Source organism: Bubalus kerabau, chromosome 19 (genome assembly GCF_029407905.1).
Source record: "Bubalus kerabau isolate K-KA32 ecotype Philippines breed swamp buffalo chromosome 19, PCC_UOA_SB_1v2, whole genome shotgun sequence".
In the NCBI taxonomy this organism is placed as follows: Eukaryota; Metazoa; Chordata; class Mammalia; order Artiodactyla; family Bovidae; genus Bubalus; species Bubalus kerabau.
The window spans coordinates 18,002,759-18,024,090 of NC_073642.1; the positions used below are offsets into that span (position 1 = coordinate 18,002,759).

Sequence of the window (21,332 nt, forward strand, 5' to 3'; positions counted from 1 at the left end):
TGGGTCAGAAGTGGCCCGCCGCAGGGTCAGGGCCACTGGCACCAGCAGTCCTGGGAGGTGCGTGTTGGCATGTGCTTAGTCGCTCAGTTGTGTCTGACTCTTTGTGGCCCCATGGACTGTAGCCCCCCAGGCTCCTCTGTCCTTGGGGTTCTCCAGGCAAGAATGCTGGAGTGGGTTTCCATGTCCTCCTCTAGGGCAGGCAGATCAGGGATCAAACCTAGGTCTCCCACATTGCAGGTGGATTCTTTACTGTCTGAGCCTCCAGGGAAGGCCAAGAATACTGGAGTGGGTAGCCTATCCCATCTCCAGAGAATTTTCCCGACCCAGGTATTGAACTGGGGCCTCCTGCATTGCAGGTGGATTCTTTACCAGCTGAGCTACCAGGGAAGGGCATGTTGGCATAAGTCCTTTTTGAAGGTTGCCAATAGACCATGGAGCCTGTAACCTCCAGGACTGGTTCACCTCAGGCCAAACAACTAACAGGGATGGAGCATAGCCCCACCCATCAGCAGACAGTTGGATTAAAGATTTTCTGAGCATTGCCCTGCCCACCAGAGCAAGACCCAGTTTTTCCCCAGAGCCAGTCCCCCCTATCAGGAAGCTTTCACAAGCCTCTTTCTCATCCATCAGAGGGCAGACAGAAGAAGCAAGAACTATAATCCCATGGCCTCCAGAACAAAAGCTACAACCACAGAAAGCTAACCAAAATGATCACATGGATTTATAGCCTTGTGTAACTCAATGAAGGTATGAGTCATGCCCTGCAGGGCTGCCTAAGATGGTCCGGTCATGGTGGAGAGTTCTGACAAAATGTGGTCCACTGGAGAAGAAAATGGAAAATTGCTTCAGAATTCTTGCCTTGAGAATCCCACCAAGAGTATGAAAAGGCAAAAATATATGACACTGGACACCTACCCCAGGTTGGTATGGTCCAATATGTCCAGTATGCTACTGAGAAAGAGTGGGAAAATAACTCTAGAAAGAATGAAGAGGCTGGACCAAAGTGAAAACCATGCTCATCTGTGGATGCATCTGGTTTTGAAAGTAAAGTTTGATGCTGTAAAGAACAATACCCTACATGCAGCTAATTAAAAAAGAGAGGTAGAAAAATCTTTCTATATTGATCTAGAAAGAACTTCAATATATATTAGTGAAAAGCACATAACACAGAAAACGTTCATAGCATGCTATCTTTGGTGGTTAACTTTAGTATCATGTATATTCTATATACTATATAATTTTTTCCATCAAACTCTTTTCAAATTTTCTTTCTCAGAATCTTCTTTCATTGAGATTTTCTTTTTTAGTTTTTATTTTATATTGAAGTATAGTCAATAACCTCAGATATGCAGATGACACCACCCTTATGGCAGAAAGTGAAGAAGAACTAAAGAGCCTCTTGATGAAAGTGAAAGAGGAGAGTGAAAAAGTTGGCTTAAAGTCAACATTCAGAAAACTAAGATCATGGCATCTGGTCCCATCACTTCATGGCAAATAGATGGGAAAACAGTGGAAACAGTGGCTGATTTTATTTTTTGGGGGCTCCAAAATCAGTGCAGATGGTGCTGGCAGCCATGAAATTAAAAGACGCTTACTCCTTGGAAGGAAATTTATGACCAACCTAGACAGCATATTAAAAAGCAGGGACATTACTTTGTCAACAAAGGTCCGTCTAGTCAAGGCTATGGTTTTTCCAGTGGTCATGTATGGATGTGAGAGTTGGACCATAAAGAAAACTGAGCACTGAAGAACTGATGCTTTTGAACTGTGGTGTTGGAGAAGACTCTTGAGTGTCCCTTGGACTGCAAGGAGATCCAACCAGTCCATTCTAAAGGAGATCAGTCCTGAATATCCATTGGAAGGACTGATGTTGAAGCTGAAACTCCAATATTTTGGCTGCCTGATGCAGAGAGCTGACTCATTTGAAAAGACCCTGCTGTTGGGAAAGATTGAGGAAGGAGGAAAAGGGGACAACAGAGGATGAGCTGGCTGGATGGCATCACCGACTCAATGAACATGAGTTTGGGTGGACTCCGGGAGTTGGTGATGGACAGGGAGGCCTGGAGTGCTGCAGTTCATGGGGTCGCAAAGAGTCGGACATGACTGAGCAACTGAACTGAGCTGATTGGTTAACTGGTTGGTTAACAATGCCATGTTAGTTTCAGGTGTACAGCAGTGTTTCAGATGTACATACACATGTATCTATTCTTTTTCAAATTCTTTCCCATTTAGGCTATTACAGAATATTGAGCAGATTTCCCTTTGCTATACAGTAGGCTTGTTGGTTAACTATTTTAAATGTCGTGATGTGTACATGTCAATCCCAAATTCCCATTTATCCCTCCCTTCTCCTACCTTTCCCCTTTGGAGACCATAAGTTTGTTTTGTAAGTCTGTGAGTCTGTCTCTTTTTTGTAAATAAGTCCATTTATATCATTTTTAAAAGATTATGCATATAAATGATATCATTTTCTTTTCCATTTGTTTTCTGGTCTCTTTCTTCACCCCCTTGCCCTTCAGTCAGGCCATTTTTATCCACTCTCTTCCAGAGTTAAGGTCACATTAGCTGACTTGACCTTAATATCACAATATGCGCTTTTTTGCTATTTCTCCTGCCATCTTTAGCTCCAAGAAAAGTCCCCGTCTAATCACACCATTGTAGAATGATTTTTCATGGTGCTTCCATAGCCTGTAAAATTACTCCTTAGCCTGGCTAAAAGACCTGTTTAAAAGAATCGGGTACAGATTTAGCTTATAGCATCACTCTTATCTTCTATATAGCTATTGCTTCAGTCACATAAAATGACATCGCTTTTCTTCACACACTATGTGCTTTATGACATTGTTATTTTGCAACTATATCAACTTATTCTTTTCCTATCATCTCCCACCTTTCTTTTCTTTTTTCTTTTAAAAGTATTTTACTGATTTTTTTTTGACCACACCATGCAGAATGGGGAATCTTAGTTCCCTGCATGTGTGTACGAGTGCTCAGTTGCTTTAGTCCTGTCTGACTCTTTGTGACCCCACGGACTGTAGCCTGCAAGGCTTCTCTGTCCATGGGATTCTCCAGGCAAGAATCCTGGAGTGGATTGCCATGCCCTCCCCCAGGGGACCTACCGGACCAAGGGGTCAAACCAAAGTCTTCTGCATTGTAGGTTGTTTCTTTACCCACTGAGCCACCTGGGAAACCCTCTTGTGGTAGAAGTATGGTGTCCCAGCCTCTGGATCACCAGGAAAGTCCATCATCTCCGTCCTTTCTTTTCTTCATCTGTCAAACTCCAATTAAAATGGGATGAACCAGATCAAATGTCACCTCTTCTGTGAAAATTCATTTATTTTTTAAAAAATTTTCTCTTCTGTGTTTTACTATTGGAAAATATTTTAGAATATATTGAAAAATTGGAAATATTGACAAATATTTTGCCTCTATGAAAACTTACATATGATTGTTATTTTCTGGAGAGACAGACACATTAGGTCAGGATAAAGAGGACATAAGAATGACTCAATGGCCTCCACTCACAGATTTGTCTCCGTGTACAGATGCCTTTAAGTATCTATTAATACAATTAAACACAGATAGGATCCATTACAATTCAGGTATCTCACCTATATTGCTTTCAATCATCATTATGTGACAGGTTGCCAACAAAGGTCCATCTAGTCAAGGCTGTGGTTTTTCCTGTGGTCATGTATGGATGTGAGAGTTGGACTGTGAAGAAGGCTGAGCGCCGAAGAATTGATGCTTTTGAACTGTGGTGTTGGAGAAGACTCTTGAGAGTCCCTTGGACTGCAAGGAGATCCAACCAGTCCATTCTAAAGGAGATCAGCCCTGGGATTTCTTTGGAGGGAATGATGCTGAAGCTGAAACTCCAGTACTTTGGCCACCTCATGCGAAGAGTTGACTCATTGGAAAAGAGTCTGATGCTGGGAGGGATTGAGGGCAGGAGGAAAAGGGGACTACAGAGGATGAGATGGCTGGATGGCATCACCGACTTGATGGATGTAAGTTTGAGTGAACTCCAGGAGTTGGTGATGGACAGGGAGGCCTGGCACGCTGCGATTCATGGGGTCGCAAAGAGTTGGACACGACTGAGCGACTGAACTGAACTGAACCCTCTAATATCAAAAGAAAGAGAACTATGGGCCATTTTTAATGGCTACATAGTATTCTGCTTTATATATCGTTTCCTTAACTAATTTCCTGTGGATGCACATTAAGTGACTTCCAGGTGCTCGCATTACTGTAAATAACGTCATAATGAGCATTCCTCTGTGCTTTGGAAATGTTTTGACAGTTTCCCCTGATTACATAAGATCACGATTATCTGTTTTCCTGTCTTTCTCACCAGACTATTATTAGTTCCCTGAGGGCAAAAATCATTTCTTTTGGAATCTCAAGACCCTTATAGAGTGCCAGTAGGAGCTTATTAATACCACTAAAAGAAAGAAGGAATAAATGAATGAATATTTATATAGTTGGGTTCACATCACACATGTCTTTGGTTCTTTCTCAGTTTTTCATTGGCCGTGAGCCTGGTATCTCTTAGGATTGTACAGTTCTCTAACAGATGTCATTGCCACTGACATAAATTTAATATGTGACTTTAAGAATTACAGTATGCCAAACTATGACTCTGCTGTAGATCTTCATGGACTCCAGAATAGATTTTTTAAATTGCAGAGAAAAAAATAAAAGATGTATACCCTATACTCTTTGCTCTCTCCTAAGCAGAGACGAGTTATTAAATCTTAAATTTTCAATTACAAGAAAAAACACGTAGTATGTGTGTCGCATACTGTTTACAGCTGTTGTCTATTATGGGTTCTCTGGGGCACCATTTGCTGCTACAACTGAACGGTCCCATAGGTTGAACTCACCAATATGAATGCAAAATTGCCTAGAATTACAGAAAGGAAGAGAGGAAAATCTACTAGAAATGGCTAAACTGCTGCTTATACTAATGTCTTCGTGAGAACCCATAGTTTCCCTGTTTGCTTCTTTAGGACAGCCTCTTAGGTTTTGTGGCATATGACAATCTATTGAATTATAAACTTGACTCTCCAAAGAAGAGAAACATCACTGATATTTCCTTGCAAGAGCTGCATTTGACCTATTGACTATAATGCACTAATTGTACTGGTTATCATGCAATGGGACTCAACTTGCCCAGACAATGAGAGGATCCAATTGATGTTGAAAATTTACAAGAGCTTGAGCTTTTTTTTTTTTTTTTTTTACTTCTTCTTGATGGACTGGGAACACTTACTATTGTTTAATATACTGTAAATGAGCATAGTTCAAAAACCACAGAGAGTGATATGGAATTATAGAACTGAAAATAGGCCACTGATAGAGTACAGATTCATCAAGCCTCTTTATTTCTCAATAAGCTTTTTATTGGCATGTCAATACAGCTTGCTTTGGAAGGAGTGAAAAGTAATTGTGATCAAATGATATAGTGGGAAAGTTGACCTTCAACTAACTTCAACTGTGCTAACCAGCTGATTGTATACCACCCCCAACCCATACACTTACTTAATACATTCCAGTTCGCAAATTGGTAGTCTAACATGCAGAACATCCAGTCCAAAACTCAGTTTATTCAGAAACTTACATAATTCATCTCAGACAGAACATGGTGGGGCTGGAATTCGAACTCTGGAAATACAGCTCTTGAAGTTGTTCTCTGAACTTATGGTTGCCAGCAGGGAAGGATGGGGGGAAGGGATACTTACGGAGTTTGGGATCGATATGTACACACTGCTCTACATAAAATGGATAACCAACAAAGAATCACTGAGAACTCTGCTCAGTGTTATGTGGCAGCCTGGATGGGAGGGGAGTTTGGGGTACATGTGTGTATTTATAGTTACTTGTATATGTGTGGCTGAGTCACTCTTCTGGGCACCTGAAACTATCACAGCATTGTTGATCAGCTATAGTCCAATATAAAAAAAAGTTGAAAAAATAAAAGTTGTGCTCTACTCCAGTAGGCTGTACTGTCTGTGACTAAACAAATGTACTGTCTATAGAAACATCAGGATTTTTTTGAAGCACAATCTTTGGTATGTCTTGCTCCTGTTGAAAAGCCATCATTTACTCTCAATTTCTTAACGTAGACATTCTCAACTGTTTATTTCTGGGACACAACTAGTAAATATTCTCATTACAACTCTTTGTGTCCCTCTTTTCTCCCCAGTCCAGAAAACACACTTCAGTTCAGTTCAGTTGCTCAGTTGTGTCCGACTCTTTGCAACCCCACGAATCACAGCACGCCGGGCCTCCCTGTCCATCACCAACTCCCAGAGTTCACTCAAACTCACATCCATCGAGTCAGTGATGCCATCCAGCCATCTCATCCTCTGTTGTCCCCTCTTCCTCTTGCCCCCAATCCCTCCCAGCATCAGAGTCTTTTCAAATGAGTCAACTCTTCACATGAGGTGGCCAAAGTACTGGAGTTTCAGCTTTAGCATCATTCCTTCCAAAGAAATCCCAGGGCTGATCTCCTTCAGAATGGACTGGTTGGATCTCCTTGCAGTCCAAGGGACTCTCAAGAGTCTTCTCCAACACCACAGTTCAGAAGCATCAATTCTTCGGTGCTCAGCTTTCTTCACAGTCCAATTCTCACATCCATACATGACCACTGGAAAAACCATAGCCTTGACTAGACAGATCTTTGTTGGCAAAGTAATGTCTCTGCTTTTGAATATGCTATCTAGGTCGGTCATAACTTTCCTTCCAAGGAGTAAGCGTCTTTTAATTTCATGGCTGCAATCACCATCTGCAGTGATTTTGGAGCCCCCAAAAATAAATTCTGACACTGTTTCCACTGTTTCCCTATCTATTTGCCATGAAGTGATGGGACCGGATGCCATGATCTTCGTTTCCTGAATGTTGAGCTTTAAGCCAACTTTTTCACTCTCCACTTTCACTTTCATCAAGAGGCTTTTTAGTTTCTCTTCATTTTCTGCCATAAGGGTGGTGTCATCTGCATATCTGAGGTTATTGATATTTCTCCCAGCAATCTTGATTCCAGCTTGTGCTTCTTCCACTCCAGCGTTTCTCATGATGTACTCTGCATATAAGTTAAATAAGCAGGATGACAATATACAGCCTTGACGTACTCCTTTTCCTATTTGGAATTAGTCTGTGCTATTCAAGGTAACCATATTATAAAGATGATTTTAAACCTGTTCTTTTATTCATATAAATTGAACTAGAGTCTAACAAAATATAACAAATATGTGATTACACTTGCCCAGTCAAATAGGGGTTTATTGGTCTCAAACATCTGGAAGCATTGAAGAAGCTACTGAAGGTGCAGGATAGCTGCTTAAGGGGTTTTTCAAGAACCCAGGCTTTTTCTACCTTTATGGTTACCATCTTCTCATGTGACTTGGTTTCTCTAATTGGCTTCCTCACCTTAAAGTGTCAGATCTATGTTCAAGGAAGGAAGAAGAGACAAATAAAAGAGACAGAAATCTAAGAAGGCATTTGCCAGGTGAAACTATGCTCTCTAATCCCTTTTTCCAGAAAGACTTACCCTCTGGCTGCTATTTACATCTCACTGGTCTCACTCCTGTCACATGGCCATTCCTACCTCTAAGAGGATTCGTGAAGCTGGGTGTTTTGATCTGGGCACTTTTTTAACCTCCCCTGAAACCAGGGGTCTGGTAGTAGGAAAGAAGGGGACTAAAGCTTATTGGACAAGTAACCAACATTTTTTGTGATATATACATTGTGAACATATGTATATATATATCTATGATTGGAGAAGAAAATGAAAACCCACTCTGTTATTCTTGCCTAGAGAATCCCATGGATAGAGGAGCCTGGTGGGCTGCTGTCCATAGGGTCACCCAGAGTCGGACACGACTGAAGCGACTTAGCATGCATGCATGCATTGGAGAAGGAAATGGCAACCCACTCCAGTATTCTTGCCTGGAGAATCCCATGGACAGAGGAGCCTGGTGGGCTGCCACCTATGGGGTCGCACAGAGTCGGGCATGACTGAAGCGACTTAGCAGCAGCAGCAGCATGTATACATATAGGGCTTCCCAGGCGGCACAGCAGTAAAGAATCTGCCTGCTAATGCAGGAAACTCAATAGGTCCAGTTTTGATTCTTGTGTTGGGAAGATTCCCTGGAGTAGGAAATGGCAACTTCCAGTATACTTGCCTGGAAAATTTCATGTACAGAGGAGCAGGGTGGGCTATAGTCCATGGGGTTGCAAAGAGTTGGACACAACTGAGCACCTGTGTACACACACACACACATATACATATATAATGTGAATATATCTGTATCTGTATCTATATCTATTTCTATATATTATGTATATCTATACATAAAACAAGCAAACATTTGCACTTTTATTAATAACCAGTGATTCTTCAATAGATCTCATTACAGATCATAGCATATCAGTGAGACACTGACTTCATGACTGAGAACTGATCAAACAGTATAAACTCCAAACCCAAAATAAAATGTATGAGGAGGGATATTATTAGTTTGACACCAGCCTAATTTCTAAATTCATGAGCTACCGTTTCCAGTCCTTTGCTTCAGCCACTCATGGCTTTTCTTGATTCTTGAAAGCACCATTTGTAAAAACTGGTTGTTTTCACAGACTGGTAAAAACAATGAAAACACAACAGGAAACTGGTTGTGTTTCCTCTGTGTTCTTTGCACGTGTCTTTTTCTTTGCTTAGAAGACCCTTCCTCACCTTCTCTCTCAAGTTGTGCTTGGTTGCTCAGTTGTGTCCTACTCTTTGTGACCCCCCTGGACTATTGAGCGCCTGGCTCCTCTGCTCATGGGATTCTCCAGGCAAGAATACTGGAGTGGGTTGCCATGCTATTTCTCTCAAGTTAGATGATAATTATTCTGCAGGACCCAGTATAAATAAATAGCATCACATCTCTGGAAATGTCTTTCCCTCTCTCAGACAGACCTATTTTTGGTGCTTTATTTACACCTCCATTAGCTTGCTTGTCATTATTAGCTTGAATGTTTGTCACGGCCGACAAGCGCTTTGGTCTTTTACAGAACAAGAACTGTAATAGATTCAGCTTTTTCTACTCAATGCCTCCTGCAGCTCCTGGAATATGTTCAAGATACCTGCTTAAATTAAAAAAAAATAAAAAGCTGAATGTTATCCCCCAAATAAAAAGGATCTACAAAGAGAAGTAATGTGCTCTCACCATAGTCAATAAAAGTGCATGAATATATATGCCCCTTAAACCTGCATCTCGTTGGCTGTTGACAGAGGGGATTTTGTTTGTTTTAACTGATGATAATAGTAATATGATTGGGCAATTAATAGTTTATTTCTCTGTATCTTTTATTCCTTGTTATTTAGGGGTTCTTGAGGTTATTCAGTTTTGTCTTTCTTTGTATAGAATTAGAGACATAGTTTATACCTTCAAAAATATTACTCTTTAAGGGAAGAAAAGCCATAAACTCATAGTTAAATATTTAACTAATGATTTGAATAATTAGGGAGAAAATGACTTGTTTAACTATTAGAATGTTTAGTGGCTAGTGTATTTATACCTGGCAAAAATTTAGTTCTCGTCTTTAAAATGAGTTTAGGAGCAATAAGGAATTGGGTGAGGATACAGAAGGAAGTGAGAATCAAAAAACCCTCACAAAATCAGGCAGGAGGTTAGAGCAGACATGGTGAATTGCTTGTCTGATATCACATGTTCCCCACCTCCCACTTCCTCAAGTATGTGAGGACAGACATCACTAATCAATCAAAGACGTTTTCCACCTGAGCCCAGATGTGGTCTGAGAATAGGTCTCAAAGCTATGTGCATCTTCTGTCAACAAAGAAAGGATGATAAGTCTATCTTTTCTCAATGCATTCTGCATAGAGGTATATTGTGTCAATACACTCCTTGTGATTGGCAGAAAGCGTGTTCCTGATTTCTTTTGCAAAGTGAAGGAGGTATTGCAACTCCAAAACTGAACTTCTAGACACTTCCTTCTGTGAAATCTCTCCAGGATTGGCCTCAGTGTCATAAAGTCAATCATAAGTTTCCCAGTTCAGTTTCTTACTGCTGGGAAATGAGAGGGAACATCCTAACCACAGATTTTATAACTGAGAAGGGAGAGAGCTAACAGGTACACACCTAATGGCAAGCAATATGCCAAGTGCTTTATAATTACGTCGTTTAGTTTTTAGAACAGCTACAGGAGGTCAGTATCATTGTCCTCATTTTACATGTGAGAAAGCAGCCTTGGAGAAATTAAATCCTTCAGTGAGATCTTACAAATGGTAAATGATGAAGATAAGATTCAATCTCAGATCTGGGACATCCAGCACCATGCTATTGGATCCTGAAGAGAAAACTGTTTCTTTGGTGGTCTTCTAAAATCTGATTCATGACTTGTTTTGATGCCATGAAGTACTTACGGTTTGGATAACAGCCTTGAGCTTTAACTTTATACTCTCCTGAGTTTTACAGACTATAGGGGCAGATGGAAAATGGATAAATGCACATTAGGCGTGTATTAGAAACAATCAACCTATTTAAGGCTTTATGCCAGTCAGGTGTAAAACTGGCTTCCTGGAAATTGTCTTGATGGATATGGAAACTGTATTTAGGTTTAATTTTCTCTTGTGTGTGTTTTATTTTTCTCTGCAGGGCAGCGCCCATACCAAGTGATTACGGCTCGAGTTCACCCTGGAGAGAGCAATGCTAGCTGGGTGATGAAGGGGACCTTGGAGTTCCTGGTCAGCAGTGACCCTGTGGCTCGGCTCTTGAGGGAAAACTTCATTTTCAAGATAATCCCCATGCTCAACCCAGATGGTGTCATCAATGGCAAGTATGTCAGGCACCTGGCCTAACTTAGGTCACATTTATGTTACCATGATAATGGATTGTTGTTCTGCTCAATGGGTTTGACTTGAGAGGTCTTGGTACTCTGGCAGGAATAACTTCTCTTGAGTTCTGTTACATTGTACAAATATCAGGATATTCTCTATAAACATTGGTATCAATCTCATAGTTTCTTTTAATAGAAAAGTATAGACTCATAGGCAATTACTAACAGAAGAATCCTTAGAGAGAATTGAATCTAACACTCTCCTTTTAAAAAGGAAGGAATTGATGTCCATGATAATCAGATGACTCCCGCCTACCACCCCTGCCACCTGGGTTGGGTTAATGACAAAGTCAGGGCTCAAACTGTGATCCGATGAAGTTAAGACTGCTGCTTTTCTTTGCTTCTGAGCCTGGTGGGCCATGGCCCATGGGGTCGCAGAGGGTCGGACATGACTGAAGTGACTGAGCACACCCTGCAGATATGTCTTTATTTTCAGTTGTGTTTTTACTTGGAGCAGGAAATGCCAACCCACTCCAGTACTCTTGCCTGGAAAATCCCATGGATGGTGGAGCCTGGTAGACTACAGTCCATGGGGTCGCGAAGAGTTGGACATGACTGAGCGACTTCACTTTCACTTTTCACTTTCATGCACTGGAGAAGGAAATGGCAACCCACTCCAGTATTCTTGCCTGGAGAATCCCAGGGATGGAGGAGCCTGGTGGGCTGCTATCTATGGGCTCGCACAGAGTCTTCACAGCAGCAGCAGCAGTGTTTTTACTGGATTCTGGATACAGCTATAATAAGCTGTATTTAAATGGAATGGCTGAAATGGTTGAAGAATGGCCACGGAATGGTTAAAAGTGCAATGACTGAGAAATGGTTGGCTGAAAGAGAGAAGACTGGGGTGGTGCTTTTCCTAGCCCACTCCTACATGCCTTTCAGAATGTATATTGGGAAAGATGCATTCCAGTGTTAGAAAGAGTCAGCATTTTCAGAGTTTGTGGGCTGAGGCCCAGAAAGCAGAGCAGGTTCTCAATATCTCACAGCCGGTGGATGGGGGTGACAGGGTGAACATTCATACATACCTGCCTCAAGCTGTGGAAAAAAACTTAACATTCCTTCCTTTGGTAATAAATTATTATTTTTACTATAGGATTAGACAGTGATATCCTATGGAAAAACCAGAATTCAAGATAAATAGAAATATTGAAAGGAAACATAATTTCAAGAACTAAAGATGCAAAAGAAGTTGTAATTTAAAATATCCATATTAAAGAGGCAAACACACACTTTTAGAAACTGAGAAAATAGAGCAATATTGAAAATGTGAAAATAAAGAGATAAAATGAGAATTATAAAAAATATGAAAAAGCAAATTTCAGAGATAAAATGACTTAAATAAGAAAATTTTTAAAGAAATATAAAATAATTTCTTTCAGGAAACAAATCCTAAATATTAATAAATGTTGAAATGCTGAGAATAGATTAGTTTCAAAGGATAAGAACAAAAAAAGAATATTGAGAAGTTAAAAAGGTTAAAGATATAAAAATGGTAAAATAGTAAAAGAGGATCAGAATAAATTCCAAATCATAAAATATGTTAAATTATGCCAAGATGAAAGCAAATGAAAGCTAAAGCCTATAAAAATAAAATTAAAAAACAAACAAACAGGAAAGCAAATAAATAAATAAAGAAAGCAGCCTCATACTTAACAAATTTCCTAGTTTTGTAGCTCCCCAATTCTTTTTTTTTTGATGGAATTTTTTGGTGGGCAAAGAACAAGGTCCTTACTTTTTGTATATGGTGACTGGTTGGCACAGTCTGGCACTTTTTGCATACGGTGACCGGTTGGTACATATGAGGCATGAGAGGACAAGTCCTTTAGCAGGTACCATCAATCAGACCTGGGCAGCAGTCAGGCTTCTTAGATCTCAAGCGGGACAAAGCCCTGAAGCACAGTGTCCATTCCTGGTCCACGGCACTCAGCTGGCTCCTACCATGTGTTCATTGAGCTCTAGGAATCAGCTCTAGAGTCTCATTGAATCTCTCCTCCCTGCTTGAGGGGCTAAGGATTTTATTAGCATGCTTACTTAGCCTAAATGGATGGAAAACAACTCTGCAAGCTGTCTTGAGGGACATGACCTCGTTTCAAATATTTTCTCATCCAAGTTGGCTCTTTTCTGAAGTTACGTGTTCCCTTGAATTATCTGGAGTCTGGCTGAGAGTGAAAAAAGCACTGGATTCAGAGTCATAATTCTACTTGGGAATTCTGGCTTTCCTCCGACCTACTTAGTTTTCTCTTCTGTTGCAACAGGAAGCTCCCTGTTGACCCATCTGGGTAAAGGTCTTAAAAGCCTAAGGTAATATTCAAGCTTTGGAACAAATACTATAGTTTCTTCTATTTCAGATGCTCACACCTCTGAATCAGAGGCTTGGTCCAGGTCTTAGTTTGAAAGGTTAATGTGGTCTCATCAGTGAATATCCTTCTGGTCTGGACATGCTTTGTTTCCAGCTGGTTGCTTTGGGTTCCCTAATGGCAGACCAGCTTCTTCTTTATGACACCACCATTCATCATCATTACCATTATTTATTATGACTAACTTACCCTTTTTATTTATATAGCATCTTTCATCATGGAGCTCAAAGCACTTTGTAGGTTACTTTGGATCACTCAAACCATTTTGGCTGAGAGGGATTTGGAAATCATACCCTTATTCTACTGAAAGGAAAATCCCCAGGTCATTGCACATCATTACCGAAAGACTTGAGGCTGCCATGGAATCATAACATCACATATTAAATAGGCTTAAAATCCTCAGCTCATGAGCCCTTCTCAGAACATACCTAACATATGGTTTACCTAGTTTTTGTTGAGTCCCTAAGTCGTGCCGAACTCTGCGACCCCATGGACTTAGCCTGCCAGGCTCCTCTGTCCATGGGATTTTCTAGGCAAGAATACTAGAGTGGGTTGCTGTTTCCTTCTCCAGAATATTTTCTTGTCCCAGGGATTGAATCCATATCTCCTGTATTGGTAGGTGGATTCTTTACCACTGAGCCACCATGGAAGCCCATGGTTTATCTAATGTCCACTTAAATTCTTCATTGACATTCCATTTAAGGACATACACATTCCATAGTATATAATTAGGTGGATTTGTTTTTCTCTGTTTTGATTTTATGAATTTTACACATTTTGCCTAAAATGTGTAAAAATAAGGATAAGATATTACCTTCATTTTACATGTCTTAACTTCCCCAGGTGGAACCCCCTCCAAGTTTGATGCAGTTCACCTAAATATTGCTTATGTGATTTTGTTTCTGATGTTCTGACTTTCATTGGTTTTCTTGGGACACATTCCTATTCATAGGCTTCTTAACATTAACAAAACTTCCCTGTGTGTGGTCTGACCAGCAAAGAGGCAAGCTTTGCCTAAAGATTAAAGAGCCCAAACTTGAACTTGGCACTTAATCTACCACATGAAGCTTTTCTTTTACAAGAAATGATGGGCCCCTATGGAGTTTGAAAAACCGTGTAAAGGTGGAGTAGTTTCCTTGATGCTAATGGAGACTCTGAGGATGGCTGAGAGGTTTTAATAGCAGTGGTCAGGGAGACAAAGCCAGGATTTTCTAGCAGAAATAGAGAGGGTCTTGCCAAACCAAAGATATCTTAGCAACATATGTCTGTAACAGGAAAACAAATCACAAAGACGGTTTCCAAAAGAAACATCCTACCATCTTGTTGGCCTGGTCATTTGTATTGAACTAGGCTGAGTTCTAAGTAATCTGGGAGGCCTGACGCAGTGATCCGTTGATTCTTATAATTCTTCCCAACATGCAATAAAAGTAGGAGACCACCGGTTGGGTTAAAACAGAGGTGATAATGGTGGCTTGATTAAAGCGGGAGGTGGGAGAAGACAGGTGATACCTTAAAAGGTCATCATGGCAAGTAAGTGAAGGAGAGGAAGAGATCTAATGTGATTCCCAGTTTTTGGGCTTTGGTTGCTGGGTGGATGGTAGTGACAAAGAATTTTTATAAAATCAACACACAGGCCAACATTTTGTTCCCAGTAGAATCGGAGTATATTTGTCCTTAGTATATTTGTCCTTAGTATATATACAAGTCTACAAACATGATTACCTCTTCCAAGACCACAGTGGAAAAGAAGTAAACCACAGTAAAGAAAACAGTAAAGATGGTGTTTTGCCATCTTGAATCCAGCAGAAACTAACACAAGATTATAAAGCAACTCTACCCCAATATTAAAAAAAGAACAAAGGTCATGCTGTAAGCAATAGCTGACTGCTTTAGGACAGCGGTCCCCAATATCTGGATTCTAATGCCTGATGATCTTAGGTGAAGCTGATGTAATAATAATAGCAATAATGTGCACAATAAATGGATTGCCCTGAATCATCCCCAAACCATCCCTCCTGCCAGTTCATGGAAAAATCGTCTTCCATGAAACCAGTTCCTGCTGCCAAAAAGGTTGGGGCTCTCTGCTCTAGAGGAATCGTATGAAACTATAAAGATCAGATAAAAATTTTGATGATTTTAACTATCTAGGACCATTTAAACTTAGTATGGATAGCCTTTTATTTGTGAGTTGGGAAGGCTTTATTTTACTACATTAAAAGCCCTCACAGACTTTATCTAAGAAAATATTTAGCACCTTTTATAAGTCAAGAAAGAATCTTTCTCTTTTACATGTATTTTCTTATCCAGTAGTAATTATGGCCCAACCGGAGTATCAATAGATCTTCTGTATAATTTTCAGGTATGAAAATAAATTTAAATACATACACAAGGGTGAAGTCTTCAGAGTGGTTTATTTATTTTTTAATTGGGGTATAATTGCTTTACAATATTAGTTTCTGCTGTATGGCAAAGTGAATCAGCTGTAAGTATACATATATCCCCTCTCTCTTGAGCCTCCCTCCCACACCACCAACCCACCCATCTAGGTCATCACAGAGCACCGAGCTGAGTTCCCTGTGCTACACAGCAGCTTCCCATTAGCTGTCTATTCAGTTCAGTTTAAGTAGCTGATATTACAGAGGCAGGACTATAACTACCATCTATTCTGCATTCCTTTTCTATAGAGATTTAAAAGCATTAAAATCAAAGAAACTTAAAATGTTCTAGCTGGGCAGATCCTTGTATATTACTTAGTCTCTGTCCATTAAATGATAAGGTAATTGAGACTAAACAGATAAAAATAAGTTATCACATAGCCTAGTTGAAAAATGGCACTAAAAATTGTCTAGATAATTAAAATGCTCAGGCAAACACACACACACACACACACACATGCACCCAGGTTGTATAGCCAGCTTGTGATAGAGTTGGGGTTTGGACCCGTCTCCCTCCAGAGCCCATGTCAATTTTAATCCATCAGCTCTTCCCAGACTTAGATGGTATGCTTAGTCACTCAGTCATGTCTGACTGTGACCCCGTGGACTGTAGCCTGCCAGGCTCCTCTCTCCATGGGGATTCTCCAAACAACAATACTGGAGTGGGTTGGCATTTTTTTCTCCAGGGGAGCTTCCTGACCTGGGGATTGAACTGGGGTCTCCAGCATTGCAGGCAGATTCTTTACCATCTGAGCCACCAGGGAAGCCCAAGAATACTAGAGTGGGTAGCCTATCCCTTCTCCAGGGGATCTTCCTAGCCCAGGAATTGAAATGGGGTCTCCTGCATTGCAGGCAGATTCTTTACCAGCTGAGGTACTAGATGGAGATGGAAGTAAAGCCTCAGCCCCATCAGAAGAAATGGTTTCTAAAGTTAGTCCTGTTTTTTTTTTTTTTTTTTTAGCTTTTTATTTTATACTAGAGTAAAGAGATTAACAATGTTGTGATGGCTTCAAGTGGACAGCAAAGGGACTCAGCCATACATATGCATGGATCCATTCTCCCCTCCGATCCAGGCTGCCACATAACACTGAGCAGAGTTCCCTGTACTGGACAGTAGAACCTTGTTGGTTATCCATTTAAAATACAGCAGTGTGTACATGTTGATCTCAAATTGTTGACCTTGATCTTCACATCCAGTGTGACTGGGATGAAAGAAGGCATAGCCTTCCCAGCTTTCCACAGTATTGATCCATGATAAATGAATCAGTTTATCCTTGGTTTTCCTTCATGGAATCTGAATTCCCAGCTTGGTTTAAGCCTGGACACTCTACCATATCCTGCCAGCTTTTTCCATTGTAGAAGACATCCTTCCTGTTGCCACCAACTTTCCGGCTGTAAATAGCACTCGTCTGACTTTGAATAGTTTTGGTCACTGGGCTCCTCTTCCACTGTCCTCTCTAGTACATTTTCATTCAGGTGACTATTCAGGATCACAAAGTGATTATGGTGATCCCCTTTGGGCTCACTTCACCTCTGGGCTTGGCTAGGCCTCTTCCTTCCTTTTTTTGATATGTTACCAGTTCCCCTCTTACACGACCTCAATTCTTTGAATGTATTTCAAATCTCTTCAAGATAAAAACATGTAGCACTGACTCTCAGATTTTCAGATTTCACAGATCAGTTACCTTTGAAAAAAAAAGGACTGTAGTGAGTATATAATCTTTTAAAAATTCGCACAAGTAAGAATGGAAGATACTCTCTGAGCTGCTGATCAACAGACTCATGAGAAATTCATCAGATGTTTCTTGGGCTGCCTCCTCACTTACATAAAATCCTACAAGTAACTCAGAGGTTTGTGCTGCTCGATCTTTAGATCATGGAAGTGAGCATTCTTACTTTTCATGCCACGATACATGTACTACTGGCCATGAAGACTTCCTTGTGGGTAGAGAACAGTGTAGTCATTGAATGAATTGGCTATTCCCAGTATTAATCTTCCCAGAAAGGAATGAATCCTGGAACAGGAAAAGATGCCTGACAAATGGACCTTTTAGGCGGAAGATACAATTCTTATGATCTTGAAATTGGAGAAACTCTGGTCCCCCTTACATCGTTGAGGGTCATTTTACAATGTTGGCATCTAGGATGTCAAGGAGGTCTGGAGAAGCAATTGCTCAACTTGCTGCCTGAGAATGAGAACAGCTATCACCAATGATCAGTTTTAAATTTTCTGTGAGTAGTTATCATCTGTTATATCCTTTATTCTTATCATTGTTATTGAGTCACTAAGTTGTATCCTACTCTTTGCGAACCCAGGAACCTCAGCACGTCAGCTTCCCTGTCCTTCATTATCTCCATGAATTTGCTCAAACTCATGTCCATTGAGTCACTGATGCCATCTGACCATCTCATCCTCTGTCACCCCCTTCTTCTCTTTCCCTCAATCTTTCCCAACATCAGGGTCTTTTCCAAAGAGTCAGCTCTTCACATTTATTCTTCAGTTCAGTTCAGTTCTGTCGCTCAGTCGTGTCCGACTCTTTGCAGTGCTAATAAGCCTTTCCATGTTGTTTCAGCTGTGTTATTGAGATTGCAAGAAAGTGTCTGTGCCTCAGATTGGTGAAGAAGAGCAGTGGCAGTCATACTTAGAGAAACTCTTAAGGAGACAGTGGATAATAAGTACAATGGCTAATATGTTTTTAAAATCATACTCAGTATAACAGACATTTAAAAATAAAATAGCTTTATTGTTTTTTAATTATGAAAGGTTCATGGTACAATCAAGATAATAGGTGTTGAGGAAGATGGGATTTGATTCACACAGTGATAGAAACCTGAAAGTTCAAAAGGGGAATGCAGAAGAAACCAGGTGATTAATATTTGCAGAGGCAGGCACTGCCTACAAGCCTGGGGGAAGCAAAGGGAAGCTGTGGAGTTACTGGAACCCAGGGGATGAAAGGCTTCAAAATACTGGTGTTTGGAACTCTGAGACGGAAATGTGACTTGTCATGGGCTTCAGTAGACCAAACGTCACAGGTGAAAGGATGAAAGAGTGTAGTATCCAAATAGCAAGGGGACACATCCCACCTGCTGCTGGCACCCATGAGAGGACACAGTGATGCCATTGGTGTGCATCTTAAGATGCAGCGGCTGAGCCAATCACCTGCTGCTGCTCTAGTCTCTTTACTGGAACTGGGAAACATAGAGGGTACCCTTCGCTTCCTCCTCCTGCCTTCTTATCTCTCTCTAGTGCCTCTCATTGCAGAACCTAGCAGGAAGTCAACTGGCAAGGTAGTCTGAGCATTGCAATCTGCAGAGTTTTAGCTGCAATGTGACAGAGAAGAAGACAGAATTGTGGGCTGAGAGCTCAGAGACAACTGATGAAAAGCAAGCACAAAGTGTCCATCTACAGAGTGCAATTGCATTGGGCTTATTACTGTTTATATGTGACTTCTTTGTTTTCAAAAAATAAAGTGGTTTTATTGTCTCCAATGGGGGAAAATGAAGCATCATTATTGTAGAAAGTCCCACTGTGGAGAAAAAGCTTAAAGAAGAAATTAAAAAGCACCCAAATTTCAGGCTAACACATTGCATTACTCCAAGGGGTATTGTTCACATTATCATCTATGATAATTACATTGTGCCTGTGGAATTCTGTAACATGGAGTCCCTCCCTGAATCAGGCTGCCCAGAGAGATACACTATTAGGAAGATGAAGAAGATGCATTAGCGTTTGTTCATAAATCTACAGCTTCGGGTATATCAGTTATTTCTTTACATGTATTTCTATATCCAGACCCATTTTAACTTTTATAAGATAATGTATTTTGTAGTAGAGTTTAAAAACAAACAGCATCTTCCTAATGGCAAAGAATACAAATGGTGTTATTAGTTTTTAAAACAGCTATCTTACTGTATTATTGGGCCATAATTAATTCAAACAGTTCTCCTTACAAACAACAGACAGGTGAAGAGTCTTGTGAGTCACTTAACAAATTTCTCAGGTGGTTTCCTTTAAGATAAATTCTTAAAAGTCGTGTTTTTAGTCAAATGTTATGCACATTTTATATTTAATACATATTGTTGCCAGATTTCTCTGTATATAAGATACGCAGATGTATATCCCTCCCACTGATGGATGAAAGGGCCTGGTGTCCATACCTTTTTAACGCTGCACATTATCATTCTTTTTATTCTTTGTCAATCTGATAAGATAAAAATATGATTTTAAATTTAACTTTTTATACTTGTGGAAAAGTAAAAATCTTATCCCATTTTGCAGATGGAAAAAAAATCTGATGCAAAAATCAGGTGACATATGCAAGGCCAGCCACATGGTTGATGTTTCACACTCAGGAATTAAACCCAGGTTTGTCAGGTTGCAAACCTCCCGTTCTTTCCTCTTGGTTCTGCAGTCCCACCTATGTCAGAGCTTCCATACCGTCATACAATGACTCTTCTTTCGAATGCTGTCAGCATAGAACTTGGGAAGTGTAAGCGCCTAATACATACCTGTTAAGTCTAACTCAGGGTGAACCTGACCTTTCTAAAGTGTTTTAACATATGGCCCTACAGATAGTTCATCTTCAGACCAGAGTAATAACTCTAAAGCAGTGATCCACAAGCTTTTTGACACCAGGGACCCTTTTCATGAAACACAATTTTTCCACAGACTGGATGAGGATGGCTTCAGGATGATTCAAGTGCATTAGGTTTATTGTGCACTTTATTTCTATTACTATTACATCAGCTCCACCTCAGAGCATCAGGCATTAGATTCTGGAGGTTGCGGACCCTTGCTTTAAAGAGCTTTGAACCAGCTCTGTCAGAAATGAACTTTCTGATACATCTTCAGTTAAATATTAGTACGCAAGTATTGGTGTACCACTCACAGTGTTTTACTACAAAACTATAGTTTTTCATTCAATCTTGTACAGATGTTAGAGTTAGGCCATAAAAAAGGCTGAGAACTGAAGAATTTATGCTTTTGAATTGTGGTGCTGGAGAAGACTCTCAAGAGTCCCTTGGACTGCAAGGATATCAAATCAGTCAGTCCTAAAGGGAATCAACCCTGAATATTCATGGGAAGGACTGATGCTGAAGCTGAAACTCCAATACTTTTACCACCTGATATGAGAACCAACTCATTGGAAAAGACCCTGATGCTGGGAAAGATTGAAGGCAAGAGAATGGGGCGACAGAGAATGAGATGGTTAGATGGCCTCATCGACTCAATGGACATGAGTTTGAACGAACTCTGGGAGATAGTGAAGGAGAGGGAAGCCAGGCTTTCAGTAGTCGAAGGGATCTTGAAAAGTTGGACATGACTTAGTGACTGAACAACACCAAGAAAATTGGAAGATTAGATTTGTAACCTACCCATTTGAGGTATGATTTTTATTGAACCTGGGGGTATGATGCTTAACTTTCTCTATTCCCTTCTCATCCTTTTAGTCCTCATTCACTGTTTTGAATGAATGACATATCAGGGAGCCTGTTTTTATGTCTGGACAGTCTCCAACAGACTAAGGTTTAATCAGCATCTTCCACGCTGGGAAGATTTGTGCCCTTATGAGTTCTGCCCTATGCCCTGAAAAGCAAGGACAGCAGATGACACTCCTTTGTAGAGGGGAGAAGGAGAAGC

The 21,332-nt window shown here is 40.5% G+C and overlaps 1 protein-coding gene across 1 annotated transcript in view; it reads left to right on the top strand.

Moving 5' to 3' along the window:
• Nucleotides 1-21,332, top strand: part of AGBL1 (AGBL carboxypeptidase 1) — a 261,724-nt gene that overhangs the window by 192,912 nt on the left and 47,480 nt on the right. The window contains exon 13 of the mRNA XM_055556536.1: nucleotides 10,659-10,839. Within this exon, the coding sequence (XP_055412511.1) occupies nucleotides 10,659-10,839 (181 nt within the window). The remainder of the gene's footprint in view (nucleotides 1-10,658; nucleotides 10,840-21,332) is intronic.